At 37.7% G+C, this 22,133-nt stretch overlaps 2 protein-coding genes across 2 annotated transcripts in view; one reads left to right on the top strand and one right to left on the bottom strand.

Annotated features, from left to right (window-relative positions):
- LOC102204859 (dynein light chain Tctex-type 1-like) overlaps positions 1 to 922 on the top strand; it is a 3,331-nt gene extending 2,409 nt beyond the window's left edge. Inside the window, exons 4-5 of the mRNA XM_005754012.2 lie at positions 261 to 338; positions 420 to 922. Of these exons, the coding sequence (XP_005754069.1) occupies positions 261 to 338; positions 420 to 493 (152 nt within the window). The 3' untranslated portion in view covers positions 494 to 922. The remainder of the gene's footprint in view (positions 1 to 260; positions 339 to 419) is intronic.
- Positions 923 to 3,669: 2,747 nt separating this feature from the next.
- On the bottom strand, positions 3,670 to 18,048 carry cybb (cytochrome b-245, beta polypeptide (chronic granulomatous disease)). Its single transcript, XM_005754011.1, has 13 exons — positions 17,918 to 18,048; positions 17,161 to 17,253; positions 14,543 to 14,653; positions 13,389 to 13,473; positions 12,895 to 13,043; positions 11,343 to 11,524; positions 10,244 to 10,376; positions 10,042 to 10,134; positions 9,469 to 9,722; positions 7,460 to 7,622; positions 7,035 to 7,181; positions 6,658 to 6,782; positions 3,670 to 5,288 (listed from the first exon to the last, which is right to left on the bottom strand). The coding sequence occupies exons 1-13, from the start codon at positions 17,960 to 17,962 to the stop codon at positions 5,171 to 5,173; spliced, it is 1,698 nt and encodes a 565-aa protein (XP_005754068.1). The 5' UTR covers positions 17,963 to 18,048; the 3' UTR covers positions 3,670 to 5,170.
- Positions 18,049 to 22,133: the final 4,085 nt, after the last annotated feature.

Raw genomic sequence — 22,133 nt, 5'->3', positions numbered from 1 at the left:
ATATAACTAATACGTTTATATAAATAAATTTCACAAATTTCTGCAATACCAGCCCACCAGGGGCCCTGTACCACATGGAAACAGTTTTGTTTGTTTTGTTTTGTTTTTAACATAAAACAGTTACTGTAGAGGAAAAAAATCAGCTGATCCAGAGATGTTTTTAAAAAATCTTTTATGTGTTTGTCCTCGTGGGGTAAAATAATGAAACCAGATAACATAAAGAGACGCTTTAAAACTAATTCTTGTGACTTTGTGCACAGTGACGTGTGCTGTGATGCAGAAAACAGGTGCCGGCCTCCACACAGCCAACTCCTGCTACTGGGACACTGCCATGGACGGTATGTGTTGATTTTGGGGTGTTGTTCCCCTCCTCGATGTGCGACTATAGACGTTTTCTCATTGGTTTTTCGTGTCTGTAGGGAGCTGCACGGTGAGGTGGGAAAACCGCACCATGTACTGTGTGGTCAGCGTGTTCGCCGTGGCCACCGCATAGAAAAACACACACACATTAATGAATCCACGAGGAGTGCAGTGTGCTCTTGTGACCAGCAGGAGGACACCAAGTGCCACAGAGCCTTCACCCGTACAGCTGTCTGTGCCTTCTGTCAGCTCCCTTAGACCAGTGAGCTCTGAGCAGCAGCTGCAGTGGCTCAAACAGCTGTATGGCTTCAGTTTCCAGCCTTCAGGTGCATGAAACGCCTTCATCGTAATGTATTTACTCCCCTCGCGCCACCGCCGTGCTTTCATAGCTTGATGTTCAGCTGCATTTATCCCAGACGCCTGACAGCTTGCTGTAAAACGACACGTTCAGTCAGGTCCTTCAGTGTTTTGTCTGTTTGTGAATCATGTAGATGAGAGAGAGAAAAGACACTTTTTGTACTCGAGCTGCAGGATAATAAACACGAAGACATTTAAGAACGAGCAGCAGCTTCCCCTCGTCTTTCTTTACACTAATAAAAGCGTAATTCTGTTTTATCTTTTCTGCTTATTTTTGATCCCATTGATTTTATCCTGCTTTATTTTACATTTTTATATGATTTTAGCTACTTTTTGTTTTTTTTCTTTTCCTTGAATAAAGATTTGTTTATATAATGTGTTTATTTGTAGCATTTATCATTTTAGGCTTCTTTTAGTTAAACAGAACAGTTATGAGATGCTTTAGCAACAGTGTTTTAAGAATCTTCTTTCATTTAAATAAAGTAAACCTAACTGATTATACAAATATGTCTTATACATTTTTTCTCTGAAGTAAAATAAAGAAGTATTTACCCTATTTAATATTTAATTTAAAACCTAAAGGAATAACATTTTATAGTTGTTTCTTTTATGAGTTGATTGCAGGACTGTTTTTTTTTTTTTTAAAGTTTAACAAACTTAGAAAAGTAAAATATTTTCCTCTGTAGTGCAATGACAGGGAGTTTACAAGCGCCTCGAATTTGTGCCGAAACGCAGCAGCTCTCAGCACCGACTGGAGAACCGGGTTTGACCCGTTTTTCACTGGAACAAAAGATTATTCATGTCTGACTTGCACCAGTGTCGCAGACAAACGTCAGATGTCGCCATTAAACTAGGACAGCTTTGCTAAAGCAGGGATCAGCGTTCTGCTGTGACACCATTTCCACCGATCGATCTACCTGTGGAGCAAAGTAGTTAAAATACCAATAAAGACCTACTTTAAACATCCATCAGCACTTTGTTCTACATAAATCAGAGAGAGGGGTCTGAAGCTGTGGCTTAAAGCTCCTGTTTACTGCTGGTAAATTTCCACCAGGAGCTTTATGGGATATCATCTCAAAAGGAATTCAGTTGTAGTCTTGCAAACACTGACCCAGTCTTTAAAATAATCTTATAGGCTGAAAAGGCACGTTTTTACTTGTGAACAGGTAGCAGACTTTAGTCTTTTATAATCCATTTAGAGTGTGGTGAGAGTTACTAAGTATGTGCACACAGACACACAAGAGTACCTGTAGACTTTTACACTAATTATAAATTCTACATGTGTTGTTGTTTTCGCACATAAACTCATCCTGCCAGTCTGGTGACATTAGACTAGAGTCCTGCTGATCTTAAAATAACCAAGTCTGTTTACTGAAGCACGGTTTTAATGTGTTTGTACTTTCTTGTGCTACTTTGTTCAGTTGTGACATATTTTGGATTTAAATTTTGTGCAAATTATCACAGTTTAACTGAAAGTCAGTTAAACTTCATGGATTTTGAGTCTATTTCAACAACTTTGGTGCAAATCAAAGGGACAGCGCTGACAACAATCAGACAATCAAAAAAAAAAGAGGAACGGCTTTGAAGTTGGTGGCTCTCTCTATATTCCTCCTAACTATTTTTCTTTAGTTTGCTTTTTTCTGCTTGTAGCTTGAGATAGTACCTGTGTGACCTGAATGGGTTGCACAGATAGTCCAGCTCCAACAGGATGGCACAACCATGCTCAACATCACAGGAAGGATGCCCATGTTCCAGCAAACCCTCATGTGTGGAGGAGATACCAGGAAATGAGCTGTTATGCAACGAGAGCTGAACAGGGCTGTAGAAGAGCATGAACCCAGCAGTGTTTGTGCCTCATGTGCATGTTTCTAACCAGACTGTCAGAATGAGACTCTATGAGGGTGCTGGGCATTGTGGACAGTGTGGCCATATTAACTAGATGGGTTGCCAACATTGACCGGAGGGCATTTTTTTTGTTATTACATTAATAATATGTGTTTTCTTGTTCTTTTTTAGAGCACTTGCACTCATGCACGCTATGCAGAATCAAAACCGTAGATGCATAGTACACCCACAGAGAAGTATAACCGCAGTTATAAAAGTGGAAAATATCTTTCTTAGATTGCAGAAGCAAAGCGGGAAACAAACACAGAGACTTTTTCCCTCGGTGCAGACGTGGATCGAGTAACTCACCACACAGTAGGACAGCTGACTGTCAGAGAACTGTGTCTTCAACGCATTGCCATTAGTTTCACGATTTTCGAGTAGGGCTGCGCTTTGAAAACTAGCTGCACAAGCTGTTGAATGACCTTTTTTTGCATGGCTCCTCCTCCCTGTCCTCCTCAGACGTGCTGGTTACTGTTGCAGAAGCACTAAACTACTGTTAACCCAATAATTAAACTGAGATCATACTGCAAAAAGTTAGCAGCAATACGGATGTTTACGTTTTCCATTATTAAATTGTACAAATTAGTGCAACTTAATTTGACTTTATCAGTTGGTTTAATAAACTGAAACTGTAAAAATGAGAAACCTTTAAAGTCTTGAAGCTTGACAACTAGTAACCAAGACCTCAGAAGTTTTCTTTAAATTGAGTTTTTCGTCCATGTAACATTTTAAAATGTCTTTACTTCATTAAACAGTTCATGCTGTGCGTTTAGCTTTAGAGGCTCTGGAGAAAATGTATTCATTATTTAAATACCAACACGTTGTTGATTAAAATCTTTCATACAATGATGAAACCATTTGGAAAGGAAGACCTCGCAGTCAAAGCACTGCATTCTTCTGCAGAAACAGAATCAAAGGTGTGTTTTTTTTCCTGCAACATGAAAAGAAGAACAATTCATTCTCTATTAAAAAAGCAACAAAAGAGCATATTCACAAGTGTCCTTCAGCGAAGTTTGAACAAATTGAAGCGGTCATTTGTCAGGAATGCAGTGAAAAGTCAGGAAGTTTAAATTTAGTTTAGTTTTTATTAGACATTATGAGTTAAGACATATTTTCAGCAGATTCCAAAAGTTTTTTCATTTACTATTTAAAAAGAAAAAAGCAGTGAATCCAAAATAATTACAGCAGGGATGTTAAAGTAATTTTACTGCATGGGCCACACACATCCCACTTTGATGTGAAGTGGGCTGAACCAGTAAAAACGTGATAAACGTGTAGAAAATTCATTCAAAGAAAATGTCTTTGTACTTTGGGATAGTATGGATGGCAATGAGTGGTGGGAGTCATTATCAGTAGGAAAAACTACAGAACTTATGAAAATGCTGTTAAAGTTCAACATCTATCCACTAAAGCTGTCCAGGCTTACCTTTGATGCCCCTGACTTACAGTATGACAACAATATAGACATCTGATGTCTGAAAAGAATGACAAAAAGAACAGCAATAACCAAACTGTATAATAATTATAAAGAAATATACCTTTTAAGAGTTTTGAACACTGTAATCAGCTAAATATGAAAATAAAAAGGTGGAACTACTTTCTCGTCTCCTTTGAGGATCTTTTTGACTATCGTCAAGAGATTGAGTTTGAGTTTTTTCATTAAAGGATTGAGAGCAATTTTAAATGTGTTTACCTTTGTGGTTGATTATTTGAGAACAAGCAGTCTCACATGGTAAAATGAACTTTAGGTGACAGAGCCTCTACTAGTAGATCCAACCATGCATATAACCCAGATTTATGCCACAGCTCTCCTTTTCTTATAGCAACACCACCCAGACCTCTGAAACAGACAGACCCTTCTCCAGAAAGCACTCCAGCAGGTAGCCTTCTGCTCCTTCCTGTTCTTGGATTGGATCAAACAGCTATTCAACTTTTTTAGAGAAATCAGGAAATAATCACACAGTAGAAGATTGCTTCTGGTTGGTCCATTTTTTTTTTTTTTTATCAAAACAAGCTAAACAAAACATTTCTAGCCATAAAAGTCTTTGCCACATTTCTGCTCTCATAGAAAAAACACAGCAGCACAAAAGCATAAAGCATCCCGGAGCTTGTTCGGTCCACGGAGAACGTTTGCAGCAGCCAAAGCTTTAAAGGCCTCCACCTCTTCCCTCATACTGTTAGGGAATTGAAACCGCCTTTTAAGAAGATGAATCCACTTCTGGCACAAAGGAAAATCAATGAGGTGGAAACAAAAAAAAAAAAAAAAGACGAGAAAAAACATTCTGAAAGTGGCGGTTTCACTTGTTGATGGAACAAAAAAGGAGAAGACAGTAACCTAGACAACGCCACAGGGTTTATTTTGAGTAACAACTGTATCTTTGCAGAAGTCTGCGGTGAAGACGTGATGAGAAGCTTGTTCCCGTCACCGATGAGCTGCCATTTGTTCCAAATGTAAATTTGTTCTTTTTTCAGAGGAAACTTGATAACTTATAATCAAGCAGCTACTTGGAAAGTTCCCCTTTTTTTTATCATGATCTAGCTGCTGTTTCTGATTTTCTTTGTTTTCCTAGAAATTTTCTTTATTGAAGATGAACTTGACATCAGCAGCTGAATGAGACATACACTGCTTCTCCAGAGATGTCGCCAGCTGAGGCGGACCGCACAGGAACACACCAACTTTAGATCTGCAGGCACAAAACACCCCAACACTTTGATTATAGATATTGGTATTTATAGCATTCATCAGAGCAACAGTCATGGCTGTATTCCACTCAGTGGTCACGCTTAAATAGCTTCAGAAAGAATCAAAAGGCAATGAATTAGCAGCAAAACTTCACCTGCATTTTGCTGTTTTGCAAACAATTCAAAAGTTCTCACAGAATAACTGAATTTGTGTATTTGTAAGTCTGTGCTTTAAATACTTACTATTTCCTACAGGCAGTTAAATCCAGTGTTATAAAAAGATCCCAGGGACCCCATTTAAATAGAGGTACTACACATACCAGCATTAAAATTTCAAGAAACAGGAAATGGATGAAAAAAAATAAATGTTAGGCGCAGAATGTGGCAGTAAGTTTGTACAGGCCTGCAACTAAAGATAAAATACAGATAGATAAAGAAAGATAAAAATCCATACTGGATTAATACACTGAGTGTTTTCTTATTTACCTAATTTGTTATTGGTAAAACTTTAAAAACAGTATGAAATGACCTTTAAAGTAACGAAAAGTGGCACCAACTTGGGAGATACTGCTGATAAAATAGTTTACACAATTACAAGGAGAAACACAATTTATAAAGTTTATATTATCACAAAATATAACTTGTACATGCTGAAGGTCAGTCTGACTAAATTGTTTTACCTTAATACATTATTGGTAACGTATACAGTGTGCCGGACTGATATTTTATTGTTTTGAGAAACTTTTTCCTTTGATGTACCGAACTGTATCATACAGGTATGCAGGAATTGTAAAGTTCATTGACTAACCAATTAATGTCTTATCAGTATTAAAGGGTGCTCTACAAAATGAAGACTCTCCTGTTTATGTCTTTGAGTATTTAGCAATATGCAAGCAGTTATACATTTGTTATTTACTGCATCAGAAAACCTTGACTTTTTACGTAACTGTATATGATATTTCACTCTGAGCTGTAATGGACCTAACGTACGACCCAGCATGATATTAATATTCTCAAATAAAATTACAAAAATCTCTACTAAATAAAATACTTGGGTAAATCTACTCAGTTTTAAAGCTGCCTAAAATTAGGCAAAGTGGAAGAAAATATGCTGACCCATTTCATTCTTTTATAACTGAGATTGGTATGATGTGCTGACCACTTCTCCCAGTTTACCAGAGATGAGTTTAATAAGATAAGATAAGATAAGATAAGATAAGATAAGATAAGATAAGATAAGATAAGATAAGATAAGATAAGATAACTACATTTTCAGTCATTATGTAGTGAAGAGGTAACAGCAGTTCTTGAGTAGATGAGATCATGGACTGTGTTTGCTTATGGAGAGATAATAACGTTAAAGAGGCTCACCGAGGGTGCTGCGAAGTAATATTGGTAAACTCATTGTCCCAGTTAGGTTTCCCGTAAAAGGTCTTCTGCTTCAGTCCGGTGATCGGATCATTTTCTGCCTCATGGTGAACACGGAAATGAGCCGCCTGTTAAAGGAAATGACAGATGGATGTCACTTTTTTTCTTTTTATGACTTTTTGCTTAACCCCTGGAGGGTCTTGGGTCGATTTGTGGCTCTAGGTCCGATAGTGTATGCATTTTTCTAAGACCCTCCAGGGGTTAATTTAAGAACCACATGCATTAAACCATAACATAAGAAGATTTCTTCAATCACAAAAAATGGTATTTGTTGTCAGTTCAGCCCACAGAAATAAAAATTTATATCAGTGCCTTCATACCTCCTGCTCCTTCCAGCGGGTGAGGTAGATGTTGTAGCTGAGGAAGCCCATCATGTTCTTCTCCGTCATCTGGCCCTCCAGGGACTGCAACAGGTCTGCAAACCACTCGAAGGCTTGGGTCTCCGGACAGAGCCAGTAGAAGTAGATCTGGCAAACAGTTTATTAACCTGACATTCAGACTTACTTACATTTATCATTTATTTTTTGGTTCATTTCAAACACTCTTATTTCACACTTTTTAACTCAAAGCCTTCAGTAAATAGTTTCACAGCAAAATGGATATGTAGCATCTAGCATTTCTTCCAGACAGATGTTGTAGATAATAATTTTTATTTTTGTTTCATTATGAACGCTTCATGTGGGGCTTATGTGATATGGTTAGTTTTATTTAAACACATTTTTTTTTATTTAAAGTTCTCGCTCACCTTTTTGGTAAAGACATCTTGGTTGTTCTGGATGCGTTTGTACCACACGGATTTGAGGATGGAGGCAAAGGGAGTCACTCCAATTCCTGCACCCACCAGCATGACCACCTCATAACCAAACACGTCTTCACTGGCGGTACCAAACGGGCCATCTATGGCCACCCTGACAACAAAATATACACAAAATAATCTTATATCCTGTTTTTACTCTGCTCTGTGCTTTCAAGTCAAGCTTTATTTACCCAATAAAACTTTGATTATGTGTATTTATCTCAAAGATTAACTTGCTAACTTGCTTAACATGTGGACGTATTGGGACTTTTAGCCCCACACCCTAACTAAAGACCCATGGGCTCTGTGGCTTAACCCACCACTAACTAAATCTGACATTTCCAATGTGCAACTGTTGCTAAAATGTGAGCAATTAAGATATTTTTTGTCCCTCAGAGAGATAATGCTACTTGCTTGGTAGTGCTACTGTATGTTTAGTCACTGTCATTGTTCACATTTATGTTTGTGTGTAAAATTAAGCACTCACGTATTGGACGTACAAGTTCCTAGTACTTCATTAGATTTATTAGGTTAATGCTAATTTCCAGAAAATCTTTATTATGTTGAATATATAAACACATGATCTTCTTCTCTGATGCTTTTTTGCTAAATGTTTTGACCCTGTTAAGATTATAAGAGATTCCATTATTTATTTATTTAGTTGTTTTTAACAAGATAATTGTGATGGCCCAATAATTCATGATGTACATCACAAGATCTAAAAATTGAACATTTTAATTACAATAATGATTTTACTTAAGTGACTGTAGTGCATAGTGAGTTTTTCTTTGTTTATTCTCTTATTTGTCTGTGTTATGGCAAATTAATTAAGCTTAAGTTACAAGTTTGTGGAACTGGAAATGGCTTGAGTAACCAACATTATACTGAGATTTACACAAGGAACTATACAGAGCATGAGCATGAGAGCCTCCTCTTGATGTTCAAGGGCTGTACTAAAACTTGTTTTATCACCTTTTTATTACAACGTGATAATGTCAGATTGTTATGGTGTCTTTTTAGGAAGTTGTATCCAAAAAATTCAAAATGTATTGTGCAGCTCTGCCCTTTCATATGACATATTAATCAATATGTTTTTTTGAAAGATTTTTTTCAAGGTCAGCTTTGACCTTTGGTGCTAACAATAAAGATAAGGTCAAATGCTTGAAAAAGATATCTTGAAAACTGTGGACGTTAAACTGCTGAAAAAAGGCATATAACATATTGTCTTCCTTTGGACGGAGAAATATTTGCGATGTTGCCATGCTGTGCCTCCAAAAGTGGCTGAAGGCTGCACAACCTCCAGCAGACATGCAAAGAGGCATGGTGCATTGCCATTTTGAATGAAGGCTGCATACATGACTTCAGTCTCAAGCTAACTGCCATTTTTTTGCATCTGCTTTGGCTTCGACTCAAATTCTAGAAAAAAATCTAAGGGCAGTTGTATAATGTGTATATTTTTTTAAATATTAGCTTCTTTTTGTTGTCATCTAGAACAGCTATTTGTTTGTTTTGCCTTTAAGCAACTTAAATAATGACATAATTTCAGGATTATTAAGGGATAATTGAAGACTTGGTCACTGTGCTGTTGTCTAGCAAGTCCAATCAAGGTCTATCCAAGCAAACAGTACACTGGCCTTAAGGTGATTCGAGGCAGCAGCTCAAAATAAAGGCCTCCTTCTTTCATTGTCTGGTCTATAGAAAGGAATTAGTGCTCAAATTTGCACAGCAGGACCACTGTGAAAAGATGGTATTCTTAATATTGTATGATTTTTACTGTTTGTGCCCCTCTACTCATTTCTTATGTGAGGGAAGAGAAACAGACATACACAATAAACCTCTCAGGGCTGTAAATGAAACCCCTCCTGCCAACTTTTCAAAGGCGCGCTGGACAGGCAGCAATCAACTGTAATCACAAGCAATTTAAAGCACAATTTTCCTCTGTTGTCAATCTTTCCTACTTGGGCAGTTTCCAGGCCTCCTGAGGCTCATTTTTGTCCCCTCCACAGGCCTCGTACAGCGCCTGAGTCCAGTCCCCGACAATACGGATGTGAGCACTGAAGTAGTCCTCCTCAGGGGCTGAGGTCAGAGTGAAGGGGTGCCACTCTAGCCTGGAGACAGATGGACACTGAATGAAGACGTACTGTCCCACCTCCATACTGAAGCCTTTCCTCTTCATCTGCAGTTCCAGTGTCTTGGAAGGGTGCATAACCACCTGAAGACCAGGTACAGGGACAATAGAATTATAATTACAGTTATTTATTCAGCCTTTTTGACCACATAGTAGCTATTGAAAGTAAATACAGTTTCAAGTAGTAATAATTTCCATGGCACAACTCTAAAATCCTTTGTGTTGTTACCTGCTGTGTTAAGTGTAATCTGCAGTTGTAGTATTAGTGTAATAATGCAGCTAAAAGTCAACCTTTTTTGAAAGACATGCATTTTTTAAATCATTTTTCTTCAGATATTTAGTTGAAACAAGCTTGGTGCAGCTCCTAAAAAATGTATACCAGTGTAACTGAGGCAGGACCGACCTTAGTAATGACCACTTTTTGATGGGATCGGTAGATGCGGACGATCCTCTCACACACATACAGGATCATGGGACCCAACACCCACTTCCATGTCTGAAGAAGGGAAAATATTGGATGAAGTACTTTTCTTAAAAGCCTGAGAAGAGATGCAACTTGCTGAGAGTGTTTGGGCTGGTAAGAAGTTTAGAAATTCAAAGCTAACCCCAGGTGGGTTTCCAGCAAATTGTGGGACAGCGCAGTTGGAGGCATTTTTACCCCAGTCTTCAAACTTGTCGGAGCAGTTTTGAGGTTTATTTGTGTCCAGGCTGGCCACCGTCTGTCCTCGCACAATACGCCTACAATCAGACACACACAGAGAAAAGATGAGCACTTAAACATGTGTATCAATGATTATTTGAAGACAGACCTGGGAATTTAGTTTAACTAAATTAATTTAATGGAAATTATATTATTATAAACTATGTAGACAAAATTACTGGGCCAGCTGCACATTACACCTACAGGAGCTGCATGACTATGGAAAGCAATGCCATGGGGCTCCCAGTGATTTCAGCGAGATTTGTAAAATCAAACATTTCTGAAATAGCGTTTGAAAAGACAGACTGCATGGCTTGATGGTTGAGTTTGTGGTTGGTTGAATCCGTGGCCATGGGACTGTATGAAAGAGCTGAATTCACAGACTAAGCGGCATGGCCCAATATTTTTGTTCACACAGTAAATTTGTAAATCCTTAAAACTAAGTGTATGATTTATAAAGCTCAATCACAGGTAAGTACAAATTTTACCAGTTTAGAGACTGATTCAAGACCAAGTCAGAGTAATGACAGTTCAAGAATCAAATAGTATTGACTATTAGTTAAAACTATGATCAGTATAACATGCGTATGAGTTAAAGACCAAGATCAAGCCCAAATGTCCAAATCAAACCGCTAGTCCTGAAAAATTATGTGACAAAACTGCAGTTCACTTGAGGCTGGGAGTCAGAAGGGAGCCAGTTCACATAGACTCCTATGTTACATTGCCCAATGGTATAGCAGTATATACCGTTGGTATATATCACTTCTGGCTCCAACAAGTGCACTAACATTAAGGATAGAAACATAAAGTTGTGGCTAGATCCAGTCTGGTCAAGACAGAAACCAAGTAAATCATTTGTAAGAAGCTCATTGAGGGCAAAATACTCTAAGAGGAATTACGTGTGGCTAAGTGTTTCAGGTCAGAAAAAGACAACTAATGTAAAAAAAAGAAAGAAAAAACAGAGCTGGCAGTCCTTTTATGGTTGAAATTTTGTGCTATCTTACGCATAGCCGTGAAACACCAGTCCAATGAAGAAGATGATGAAGAGATGATGCGTGTACCAGAACACCTCAAAGTATGACCTGCGGATGACCTCCATAGATGAAGTGATGATGAGGATGAGTGCTAATGTGATGGCCACACCTGTCAGCCCAGCGACGGTGGTGAACATGACAATGGTAGGATTCTGTAAATGCAGTTTACAGATGACATTTTGAGAAGATTTTCTCTTTAAAAAGGCCAAACAGATGATTAATCTAGAGTGGGATGAAGTCCCAGGTCATCGCCTCAGTTTTTCAGTTGCTTCAGTTGTAATGACACACCGCATGTTTGTTGACTAACTTCCCTCATTTACTAAATGGCTGTTTTGTCATACTTCCCTATATCACAGAGGTTGATTGTTTAACACAAGGTAACAAGAAGGAAACAAATGTTAGAAATGTTGGAAAGCGGAATTTATAAAATGAAATGGAAAGCCTAAAAGTCTCTAAAGAGTCAGCTGGAATGTTGGTGAATTAAAATAGGTTAGCACTTAGCTAACCCCAATTAGCATCGATGGTCAAGTTAAAATCACCAAATCTTATATACATCTGAGGAAGTCAAACATGTTTACTCCACACAGAAAGGCCCAAGTCAGGATTTGAACCAGGAACGTGGTTGCTGTGAGGCAAAAGTGCTTGCCAAACCACCGTGCTACCCTTTTGCAATTCTTGGATCACTGTGAAGGCACCATGTCTCTGACCTCTGACCACTCTTCATCATGTGCACCAAATATGATCACTTTTGTTTTACTTCTAGATTGTCTTTCTGTGGGAGTTTGGACAATTGTGCTATTTTACAGTAAGAAGACGTTTTTAAGCAGTAATTAAAATGTATTGGTAATTTTGCAGAAAAACAAAACAAAAAAAACATTTCCCCATTTTGTACTGTAAGTACACTGTACTTTTTGGGCTTGGGCTGTTATGGAGTTGCTTAACCTTGCCTACCTTCCAGGTAATTTACAGGAAAGTAAACACTTCTTTCTTGTACACTCCTTTTGAAAGTTATGTTTGAACAGTGATTGTTAAAGAAAAGAAAGACCTGCAAGTTTTGATGGTATTTACTTTTTCTTGTATGTTGGTAAGGAAGAACGGTCCTTCATGGGGAAATTACACCCTTCGTTGTGGGCGGTACCACATTTTAAAATATTTTCATGTGCATGTTTTGTCATTTTAGGAACCTCATTCTTTCTTTGTCTGAAAGAATGAGGTTTATGTTCTTTTTGTTTTTTTGCTTATATCAATTGTCAAAAGTTTCTGTTTTGGCTTATGAACAATTGTATTTGAGAAACAGTATCACTAAAGATGAAATTTCACAACTGATCTTGAGGTTTTTTTAAGAAAAAGGGAAGTTTGCCAGATGAAGTAATACTACTCAATACAAAATTTAGTAATAAGTTGCAGAGATTTCAAGACATCATTGCAATACAAGAAAACTCAGCTCATATGACTAATCTCACCATTATTTTTGTACTAAAAAGGAAAAAATGAGGGCAGCCTGGCAATGGCAACAACTCACCGTCTCATTTGTTCTGATGGGGTTGAGGAAGGAGGCGTTGTCCCCATTACCAATTTCTGACAGAACAAAGGTCAGAAGGCTGGTGTTGCGATTGAGCTGGGCGTCCATAAAAAACTCAAAGTTAAACAGATGTGCAATAATGTGCACAGCTACAAGAAACAGAGAAAAAGGAAAAATATCACTATAAATATTCAGTGCTTTTCTCCAAAATGTATACAGTTCTGTTTGGGCAGACATTACTGCATAACTACTCATTAAATGGTCATAAGTTAAAGTTAGATGCAGGTTTATTATTAATCATTACTCAGTGGGATATACAAACTCACAAACTCATCTGTATATTCCACTGACCAGTTTAGTCAGTTTATCAACCTCAAGCTATGTCAAAAAAATCAATCTTAAAACTTTAATATGCTTTAAATCATTGCTATCATTAGTTATGGGGTAATGATTGCTCCAACCCCTTTAACATGTTAAGAAAAAAGAAAAATTACCTGTATGGAAGGCAATCATGTAAGCCACCAGTTTGTGAAAAGTTAGGTTTCGATCTAGTTGGCGAGCTGCTGTGCGGCTGCAGCACTGAATTTAAACGAGAAACACACAAAAATAAATTAATAAGCGATGAATATTAAAGCACAAGCAAATACACCACTACAGCATTAATAAATATGGTACACCTGTTCAACTAGTGGTTAACAACATCTACTAATCAGCCAATCACATGGCAGAAACCCAGTACATTTAAACATGCATCAATGGTCAAGATCAGTGGTCCCCAACCCCCGGGTTTGGTACCGGTCCGTGAGTCGTTTGGTACCGGGCTGCGAGAGTTGAGGCTCAGGTGTGAAATGTATGGTTTTCAGGGTTTTTTATCGGTTTTCAGCGTTATTTTGTTATCGTTTTTATCGTTTGGTCTTTTCACGTGTGTTATGAATAAATCTTCTTTTTTTCGGTACCAGTACTGGTTTTATTTTGTTGTATTTATCCGCGACACCTTAAAGGCCGGTCCGTGAAAATATTGTCGGGCATAAACTGGTCCGTGGCGCAAAAAAGGTTGGGGACCGCTGGTCAAGATGACCTCAGTTCAAACTGAGTGTCAGAATGTGGACTCAAGGTGATTTAAGTTCACCAGTTCACCAGAGGTCAGAGGACAGTAATGCTCTGAGGTGATATGAAGGAAACAATGACTCAAATAACCACTTGGTACTACCAAAGTTTGTAGCAGAGCATCTCTTCTACAGTACTCTACGGTATTTTTGCTGATCACAGTGTATCTAACTTCTAATGGTGCTTGCTCATAGGGGGTCATTTGATCGTTGGGTTTTTTCTCTGTATGTATTATTGTAGGGTCTACCTTATAATGTAAAGCGCTTTGAGGCGACTGTTGTTGTTTGGCGCTATATAAATAAAATTGAATTGAATTGGTTCCTTCTAGTAGGATAAGGTGCTTTTGCACAAGCTGAAAACATTTCAACCTAATAAAGTAATAAAGTGGCCGGTAAGCAAATGTTTGCAGAAGAATCTGGTCCTATACCCTCATTACTTCTATCAAGTCTTTTCCACATAATGGGACACATTACATGCTATATACTGTCGTTTTGTGGTAAGCCAGATTTTCATTTATCTGTTATTTATCCTTAATGAATACCTGTATGGTGCCGCGGAGGAAGGAGAGGAGGTTTCTGCAGACTGGCAGCAGGATGAGCATGCAGTTGAAATTCAGGCAGGCAGCAGGAGCTCTGGCCCAGGGCAAAGCTTGCTGTGGAGAGTATAAAAAAACGGTGTGTTACAATAAAAAGTTTTGAAATTCACTTCCCTCACCAGTCACGTATAACAGTTCACCAGTAGGAGGTGAAAAGAGTTTTATATAAACCTGAAACTTAACTGCTGACAGGTGTTAAGCAAAAAGAAGAACTAGAACTGGACAGTAAATGGAAATGTCAAGCAGCAGTTATTTAGTGAGGTTTGTGGAAGTCTGAATGCCTTTTAATGTGTCACTTGAAACCTTAAATAGATCATTGCAAACAAGGCTAATGGATATAATTTTTTATTTTCTTATTTAAAAACAGGCAAAACAACAAGATAAATCAAATTAGAGCACGGTTATGGACGGCTGATGGGCTGTGAACCGATCCGGGACTTTACACCCTACAGCAGTTGGAAATGGCTTGAAAAATTCCATTAGAGTCATTTCTATCATTTAATACTGGCAGTCATAGACTTCATAGAGATTGACACACATTTTAATTTAACACCGTGTCATTGGTACCACAATGCATGCATGCATATATTATCTAGATCCTCTAATCCCCAGAAGAGCCCTGATGAGCTGAAGCTAATCCCTGATGGCTCACTTTCTTTATTTATTCATCTTTTCCATCAGAGTGTTATTGTACTGCAGTTACAGAGCCAGTAAATGCTGGTGAGAATACACGTGTGCTTTCACCACTCTGTTTTACATCAATAATTAACTTCATCTCAACATGGTATTGTTAACCTCAAACCCAGTCCCTCATCCCCAAATCATCATCTGAGCCCTTCCTTCAGTGTAAATGATTCATTTTTTTTAAGCTTTCCTGAGGTTCTTTTTGGAGCTTACAGGTTTCTCAACACTTTTGGGAAAACAGTCTCTCTAAAGAAGCAGGATGCAGCCACGCTGAATACTGTTCCTCATCTCTCCATATTAAAATTTGAAAAACAGAAAGTACGAGATGCAATGTTTCACTTCTGCTGGCCTGAAGCCAGATGTGCAGCTGCTGGTCCAAAGTCAGTGTGTCATGAAGCCAGCTGTGACTTACTTCCCTTCTCTGTGTGCACGTTTGCTTGTCGAATAATGCCTATGTAGATAAGGAGTGTTTAACATGGGTGTATATGTGTGTATCAGGTGTAAGAATCCTAAATTGCAAGTTTTATTTGAACAAGATATAATCAGAAATATTTGCAAAGCCCGACAGAAATGGCCTTTGATGCAGGCTGATAGCACTGTTCAAACACAAAACGTTATTACAAAGTCCAACAAAGATCCAATAATACCTCACGGGCACATTAATGACTACAAACAAGTATAAAGATGAAGTAACTTAAATCTGTTTTCCCTATTTTTATATCTGATCACGCCATTTTTTATAGTAACCGCATTTAACCTTTACTCTTTGTGGACTTCGTTTAAAATATAATTATTTTTTTTCTTATCACAGTAAAAACTTTTTCAAATGGCAATTAATAACTTCCCAGCATTCAAACATTAGAAACATTTAGTGCGTCACTCACACTTTTACAAATCTGTTAATTTTTTTTTCTTGTTGGCTGCCAGACAACAAACTAATTAAGTTGCAGCATTAATAGTTCATGTGCAATTTCTGATAGCAACTTTGTAATTTAAAAATGAATGAAATGAGGAGTTAATCATCGCCGTAAGCCAGTCCCATCCATAAACGTGATCAGGTGAGAGGGAATAATCGTTAGCTCTCACAGTGGTTATTTTGAATGGGAGATATGAGGCTCTGATATCTTCCATGTGGACCAATTATTTGTGGAAGTGTTAACAAACTGATGGGTTTTGTTCTTGCATACAGGAAATTTTGGCATTTCCACAACAGAAACTTTAACCAACCCCAGGAAGGGAAATTCCCTTCCTGGTTTCAGGGTATTAACCAGTTCAGCTAATTTGAGTTAAAGTTATAACATAATAATTATACTTGTTACTGCTTAGAAAATGGCCATACATTACAGATAGATTCAGTCATGAGAAAGGGAACATTTTCACAGGATTGTATGCAGTCCAGTGCAAAACCTAAGTAAACCCTTACTGCTTTCATTGTTTGCTTTCAAATATCACATAAAACAAAATAAAATATTCATAATTTAGAACATAGAACTGCAAAAATGTATTTCTTTTTAATGCAAGATTGTTTAACTTATTGCCGTGGCTCTGCACTGTATCACTTCTCTATTCTGTTGCATAGTTACAGTGTACTAAAAAGAGTAGTGGGTGGGGTTGCATGGTCTGCTTTAATTTTCTTGTTGTAATGTTAGAAACTTTTGAACTTTTACTGTAGCTATAATTTGAGGAAATGAAAAAGGCAGAGTCCTGTTTTTTTTCTTCTTTTTTTTTTCATATTTGCCTACAACTTTTCAAATAGGTGCAATTGTGTGTTTAACAGCTTGGAAATTCTCTGAAGAAATAAAAACTAGAAATCTACAAATACCGACTCAGTTTGGAGTGAAAGTCTGTGCAACAGAAGTGAAGTTGCAGGTCGGACTCACCCCGAGCAGGACTCTGGTGTAATACCACCTCTCTACCAGGAAGGCCATGTAGAAATGGACAAACAGGAAGGCGTTGATCCCCAGCCATACCAGCTGTAAAATGCACCCAAACACACTCAGGTTTAAATCAGCTGCAAATACAGCAACAGTTCAGGGTAGATAAAAGCATCTTTATTAACACATCAGGAGTGCAAATATCAGTTAAGTGCACTTGTTTAAGTCCCACTACAACAATGGCACACTTTCAGTGCTTAACTTGGAGAACATTTTTCTTTACCTGCTGAAAATGACTTCTCTTTGTTCAGAAAACAAGTCAGACTGTAATTAAAGTGCAACTAAAAACGTGGCTCAAAACTGTGGCATCAGCTCAAATTTAGAATGGATGCCAAAGAATACTTCATTCAGTTTCATGACTCTATCCTTGACACAGAAAAGAATTCAGATCTATTACCACGATCTGCAGCAGCCATTTTTTTTTTTAGCTTAACCAATTAAAACTAAATATTTGGAAAAATGTTTAACTGTTTCAACCAAAGCCTATTTGGTTCAATCGATAAGAAGAAAAATCATATTTTTCTGGAGAAAAAGCTTGTTTTTCCATGTTTAGTCACTGATTTATATACCTTAACTATTTTATGACACATTAATGAGACACTGGTGACAATGCAGCTTGAATGAAAAAACCCCAAACAAAACAACAAAAACGAACAGACGTCATACCAGAAGCCAAAAGGAGAAAATCATTAAATATACTCACAATAACAAAGACTGAAAGTCCCTCGTTGGCGATAAAGTTCCCCATTATGAAAGTTGTTTCTGAAAGGAGTGTGTGAAAGAGAGTGTTAGTGTGACAATGTAAAGGGAGACAGGAAATGGTGGCGGAGGAGAGTGAAGACTGCTGTGACTGATTACTCCTTTTATAATCTTTCTCAGGCTACTAATAAGGAAGTGGCCTTTCTGCAGAGGCAGTTTCCTTCCCATCATTCCTCCAGTTACTCTTAATCAAAGTTTGAGAAAACAATTATTAGATGGAGAACAAAAAAAAGGTGATAATGAACCCTTAAGCCAACACAGTTAAAAAGAAATCATTTCATTTTCCTAAGAAGGTGTGAAGGACTTTGTTATCAATTGTTTTCTTTCACTTTCAGTCCAAGGTACCAGCTAACAGTTGACCACAGCTAAGGTCCATACAATGATAAGATCGGTTTTTATCCCAATTACTCTGCACTTCCTGCTAAAACATTGCTCCGACCGAGAACACCAAATAACTTCTTTCAGGTTGATTGCAGTTGGACTAAATATGTTTATATCCTGTAAAGAAGTCCTATTCGGCCTTGTTTAAGGACCAAACATGACCAAAGATGCAAAATCTCAGACTTTAAACTGCTTTAAATACTCAGTTGCACCTACTTATTTTCTACTCTTGAGTCTGTTACATGTCAATGCAAGTGGATATCCTTAAATGTTCATTTTAAGCACACAGAACTGCCACCCACCTGCAGGTCAAATCGGAATGAAGTTGACATAAAGGGCTCGGAGCTAATCAGCTTATTTGATTATTTATGTTTAATAAATAACAAAGAATTTCCAGAAACACTTGCCCAATTTTAGGATCCCTTTGCTTTAACCATTTTGAGACACAACCTAGTGGTCCCCTGAAATCAAGTTAAGGCGCACAAGGGACAACTGGAAACCTTATAAACCCCTGTTGGGATCAAGTGCTATTGAAAGTTAACTCTAAAAAAAAGCATTGAGAAAATTCGCTTAACTAGTCCTGGAAAAATCACATTTTTCTTGGCAGATTCCAGAAGAAAGCAGTTATAGAACATGATCATTTTTAAAGTCTGGTTTATGGTCATAGCATTGGTCTTAATGTGGAGGGGGGTGAAGCCTGACATTCAGATAAGAAATGACACTCTTACCAACATGAGCTGTGAGGATGGGTATTCTGATAGCAGCAGTTGAGTCCAAGGTATGTTGACACTCGAGGGGTAGATGACTGTTTAGGAGGAACTAGGTACTTGATGGCGACATTGTAAATTTTTGTCAGAGGAAGTGGCAGTTTTCTAAACATGAAGTAAAACAGAAGGTAAATTTCCACACGCTTCCTATTTCAAACTAGACTGCAGCAAGGGAAACACATGAACCGAACATTAACTTTGATTTACACTCGAAGAGTACAACAGAAGAGAAAAAGCCAAAAATGTTAGCACTTTTGAATCAAACACAGAGCAAAGGAAAGATGCTTTATTTGACACTAATAACTGGAGCTTTTTGTGTTTTTTACAATTAGAAAGAAGCTTAGCTGCAGTGTGTCATTCTGAGTGAAAGAAAAAAAGCAGTGAGTTATTATCTTTTCCACTGATGACAATGAAAAGATCTAGGGGTCCTTAAGGATTGTAACAAACTACAAGAGGGTTGCAGAGTTTCTTAGATAAGTCAAGATGGAGGCTCAGATAGGGTTTTTTTTTATGAGGTAGAGTTAAGGATTAACTCTGGGGACACATCACAGAATGTGTATACTTGTTTGGTTCTTTTTTGAGAGTTTCCTCATGAGTCACTCTAAAGCTTTTTCCTTGCTAAAAAGTGGTTGCAGAGAACTTAGAGAGGTTACAGAGGCTTTGAGACAAGTCATGGAGTCCCAAAGGTCCAGCGGGTGGTTCCAGGGGTGTATGAGTTAGAGTTCATCGAAGGATTTCTGATGCATTCAGTGTTCATTAGTGAGTTTCATGGGCTTTTTTATGTCAAAGTTCTGTCTTATCTGGGGTTCTTGGTAAGGTTTGGTATGTTTAAGGGGATTTCAATGGTCATAACATCCTTAAGTCGGTTTCAGTGGGCTAGAGGGGTCTTGATAGGGTTAAAGGCATAAAAATAATTAGATTGAGATTTAGAGGTCTTGATGTTCAATTTGGGGGCTCATGGGACTCATCACTTGACATTTTTCCACTGAGTTGTGTGGTGGCGCTAAATGGCCTCTTGTTGCTTGGGAACATTTTAAGGACTCTTGGAAGTATCTGTGGCACCTTGGGACCGCGGAGTTGATAGGATTCCAAACTCAAATAGTATTGAAAGTGTTCCTGGGGGTTCCTGGAATATCTGACCTCCTAGAAATTGCCTATAATGTGATTCTTTTACTAGTCTCCATTATGTGGATGGTACCTAGAGCTAAGGGTTATTTGATGGAACTGTTCACTTGGATATATTTGATAGGCACATCTTGATAATCCCTGCATTAGAAGACATGTTGTTTTTTTTTTTTCCCTTTTTAGTGAAACTAAAACCAGCTCTCTTTCCTTGAAAAATAAACTTTCCAAGAACAGTAACATGTTCTGGATAAAAACCTGTGGGAACGATAAAATAAAATCAAAAGCATTTAAAAATGATATCAAGGTCATAGTTTTTAAGTTTTATCTGGATTTAAGACCTCCATCACTTTAACGCTGGTGCTTTTAGCACAATTGCATGGATGGAAATCCAACTTTCACTTGGGATTATTGTCAATCAGATCACTGCTGATTGTGTTGAGGGATTTAACATTGCCGATTACATCACACCAATAGTAGTTAAGCCTTAAAATGGCGTCCCTCGTGTATGCTGGAAATGAGTATAAAGTTCCCCTTGAGTGTCATCTTTTCCTTGTTAAAAATCTGACTGGTGCTCAGTAAATGCCAGGGCTTACAAATATGTAGTTCCATGAAACATGATTTAAACAGTGCACAGGTTTGTGTGCATGCAATAAATCACCAACATGCAAATGCAGAAACAATGTTGGCGCGTTACTGCCACCTACCAGGAAATACTACACAGTGTAAAACATGATTGACAACAGACAGTGAATACATGAATGTAGAAAGTAGAAAAAATACCACATGTATAATATTGACAATTCATAGTAATTAAAATCTTAAACTTTATGTAGCAGTTTAATTCTTTTATTCTTTTATCATAAAATAGACTAAAAATCATACTATCATTGTACTATAAATTCCAGAAAACTGTCAGTGCATTCCTGCTATTATAAACTTGCTGCAAAAAAACCCAACTTGCTGCATTCTTCTCAGGTCACCGACGCGTAATCTAGACAAAAGATGTTTAAATTTAGCTAAAAAGTGAAAGGACTTCCTCTCCAACATCTCTAATGAGTCCTCAGCTGACCAGATGATTTAAAACCCAGGCCCTTCTTAGGGGTTCTGAAGAGGCATTGTTTGCCACAGCATCACCATTCATAATGGCTGTATCCCGATTCAGGGTCTGCAGCCTGCTTAAAGTACGCAGCCTTAACGGTCCACAAGAGCCGCGTATTCAAAGACCGCTAAGGCCGGAAGTACGAGGCTTCTGAAATGGGACGGTCTAGCCTCCATCACGCTGCCCAGGTTGCCTTACAACCATGATACTAACAGCTGGAAACGTTTCATACAGCTTTGTTTGACAGAAATGAAGGAGAACATATTTTGTTCATTTGTTTGCTTGTTTTCACATGAGCTTTGTTTGATTTGTTGAGTATCTGAGGCTGAGACCACGGGACTGTAAAACATGATTGTTGGGCTTCATTTCTGTACTGAAGAGTCATTTTAAGATTAGCTAGCTATCTGTATGTTAACAGACCGTCAGATATCGTAGTTAAATATGCTTCTTTAAAATGATATCAACATTTTGGAGCATGATTTGCTATTCAATTGTTTTGTATGACCATAAAAACTGTGTTATCATCTTTACTAGAAATTCACTAATACTAATGGGAATTCCATTTCTCTTCACTTCTTTATCATTGGCAGGAACATACAGGAACAAAAACAAAGTGTTAAAGCCCTCAAAACTGAAGTGTATTCACAAAAAACCTGGTTCCTAGAACAATATTGTGAGTATGAAGTCATCTACAAAAATGTGTCAGAGGCAACAGATGTGTTCAGCCTTGGATGGCTTATTTATTACTAGAAATTGTCTAAATTTTGCAGTAAATGAAGATTTTTTTT

Source organism: Pundamilia nyererei, unplaced genomic scaffold, assembly GCF_000239375.1.
Source record: "Pundamilia nyererei isolate P.nyererei 1_Seehausen unplaced genomic scaffold, PunNye1.0 scaffold00494, whole genome shotgun sequence".
Taxonomy (NCBI): Eukaryota; Metazoa; Chordata; class Actinopteri; order Cichliformes; family Cichlidae; genus Pundamilia; species Pundamilia nyererei.
This window is presented reverse-complemented; position numbering and strand designations above follow the sequence as displayed.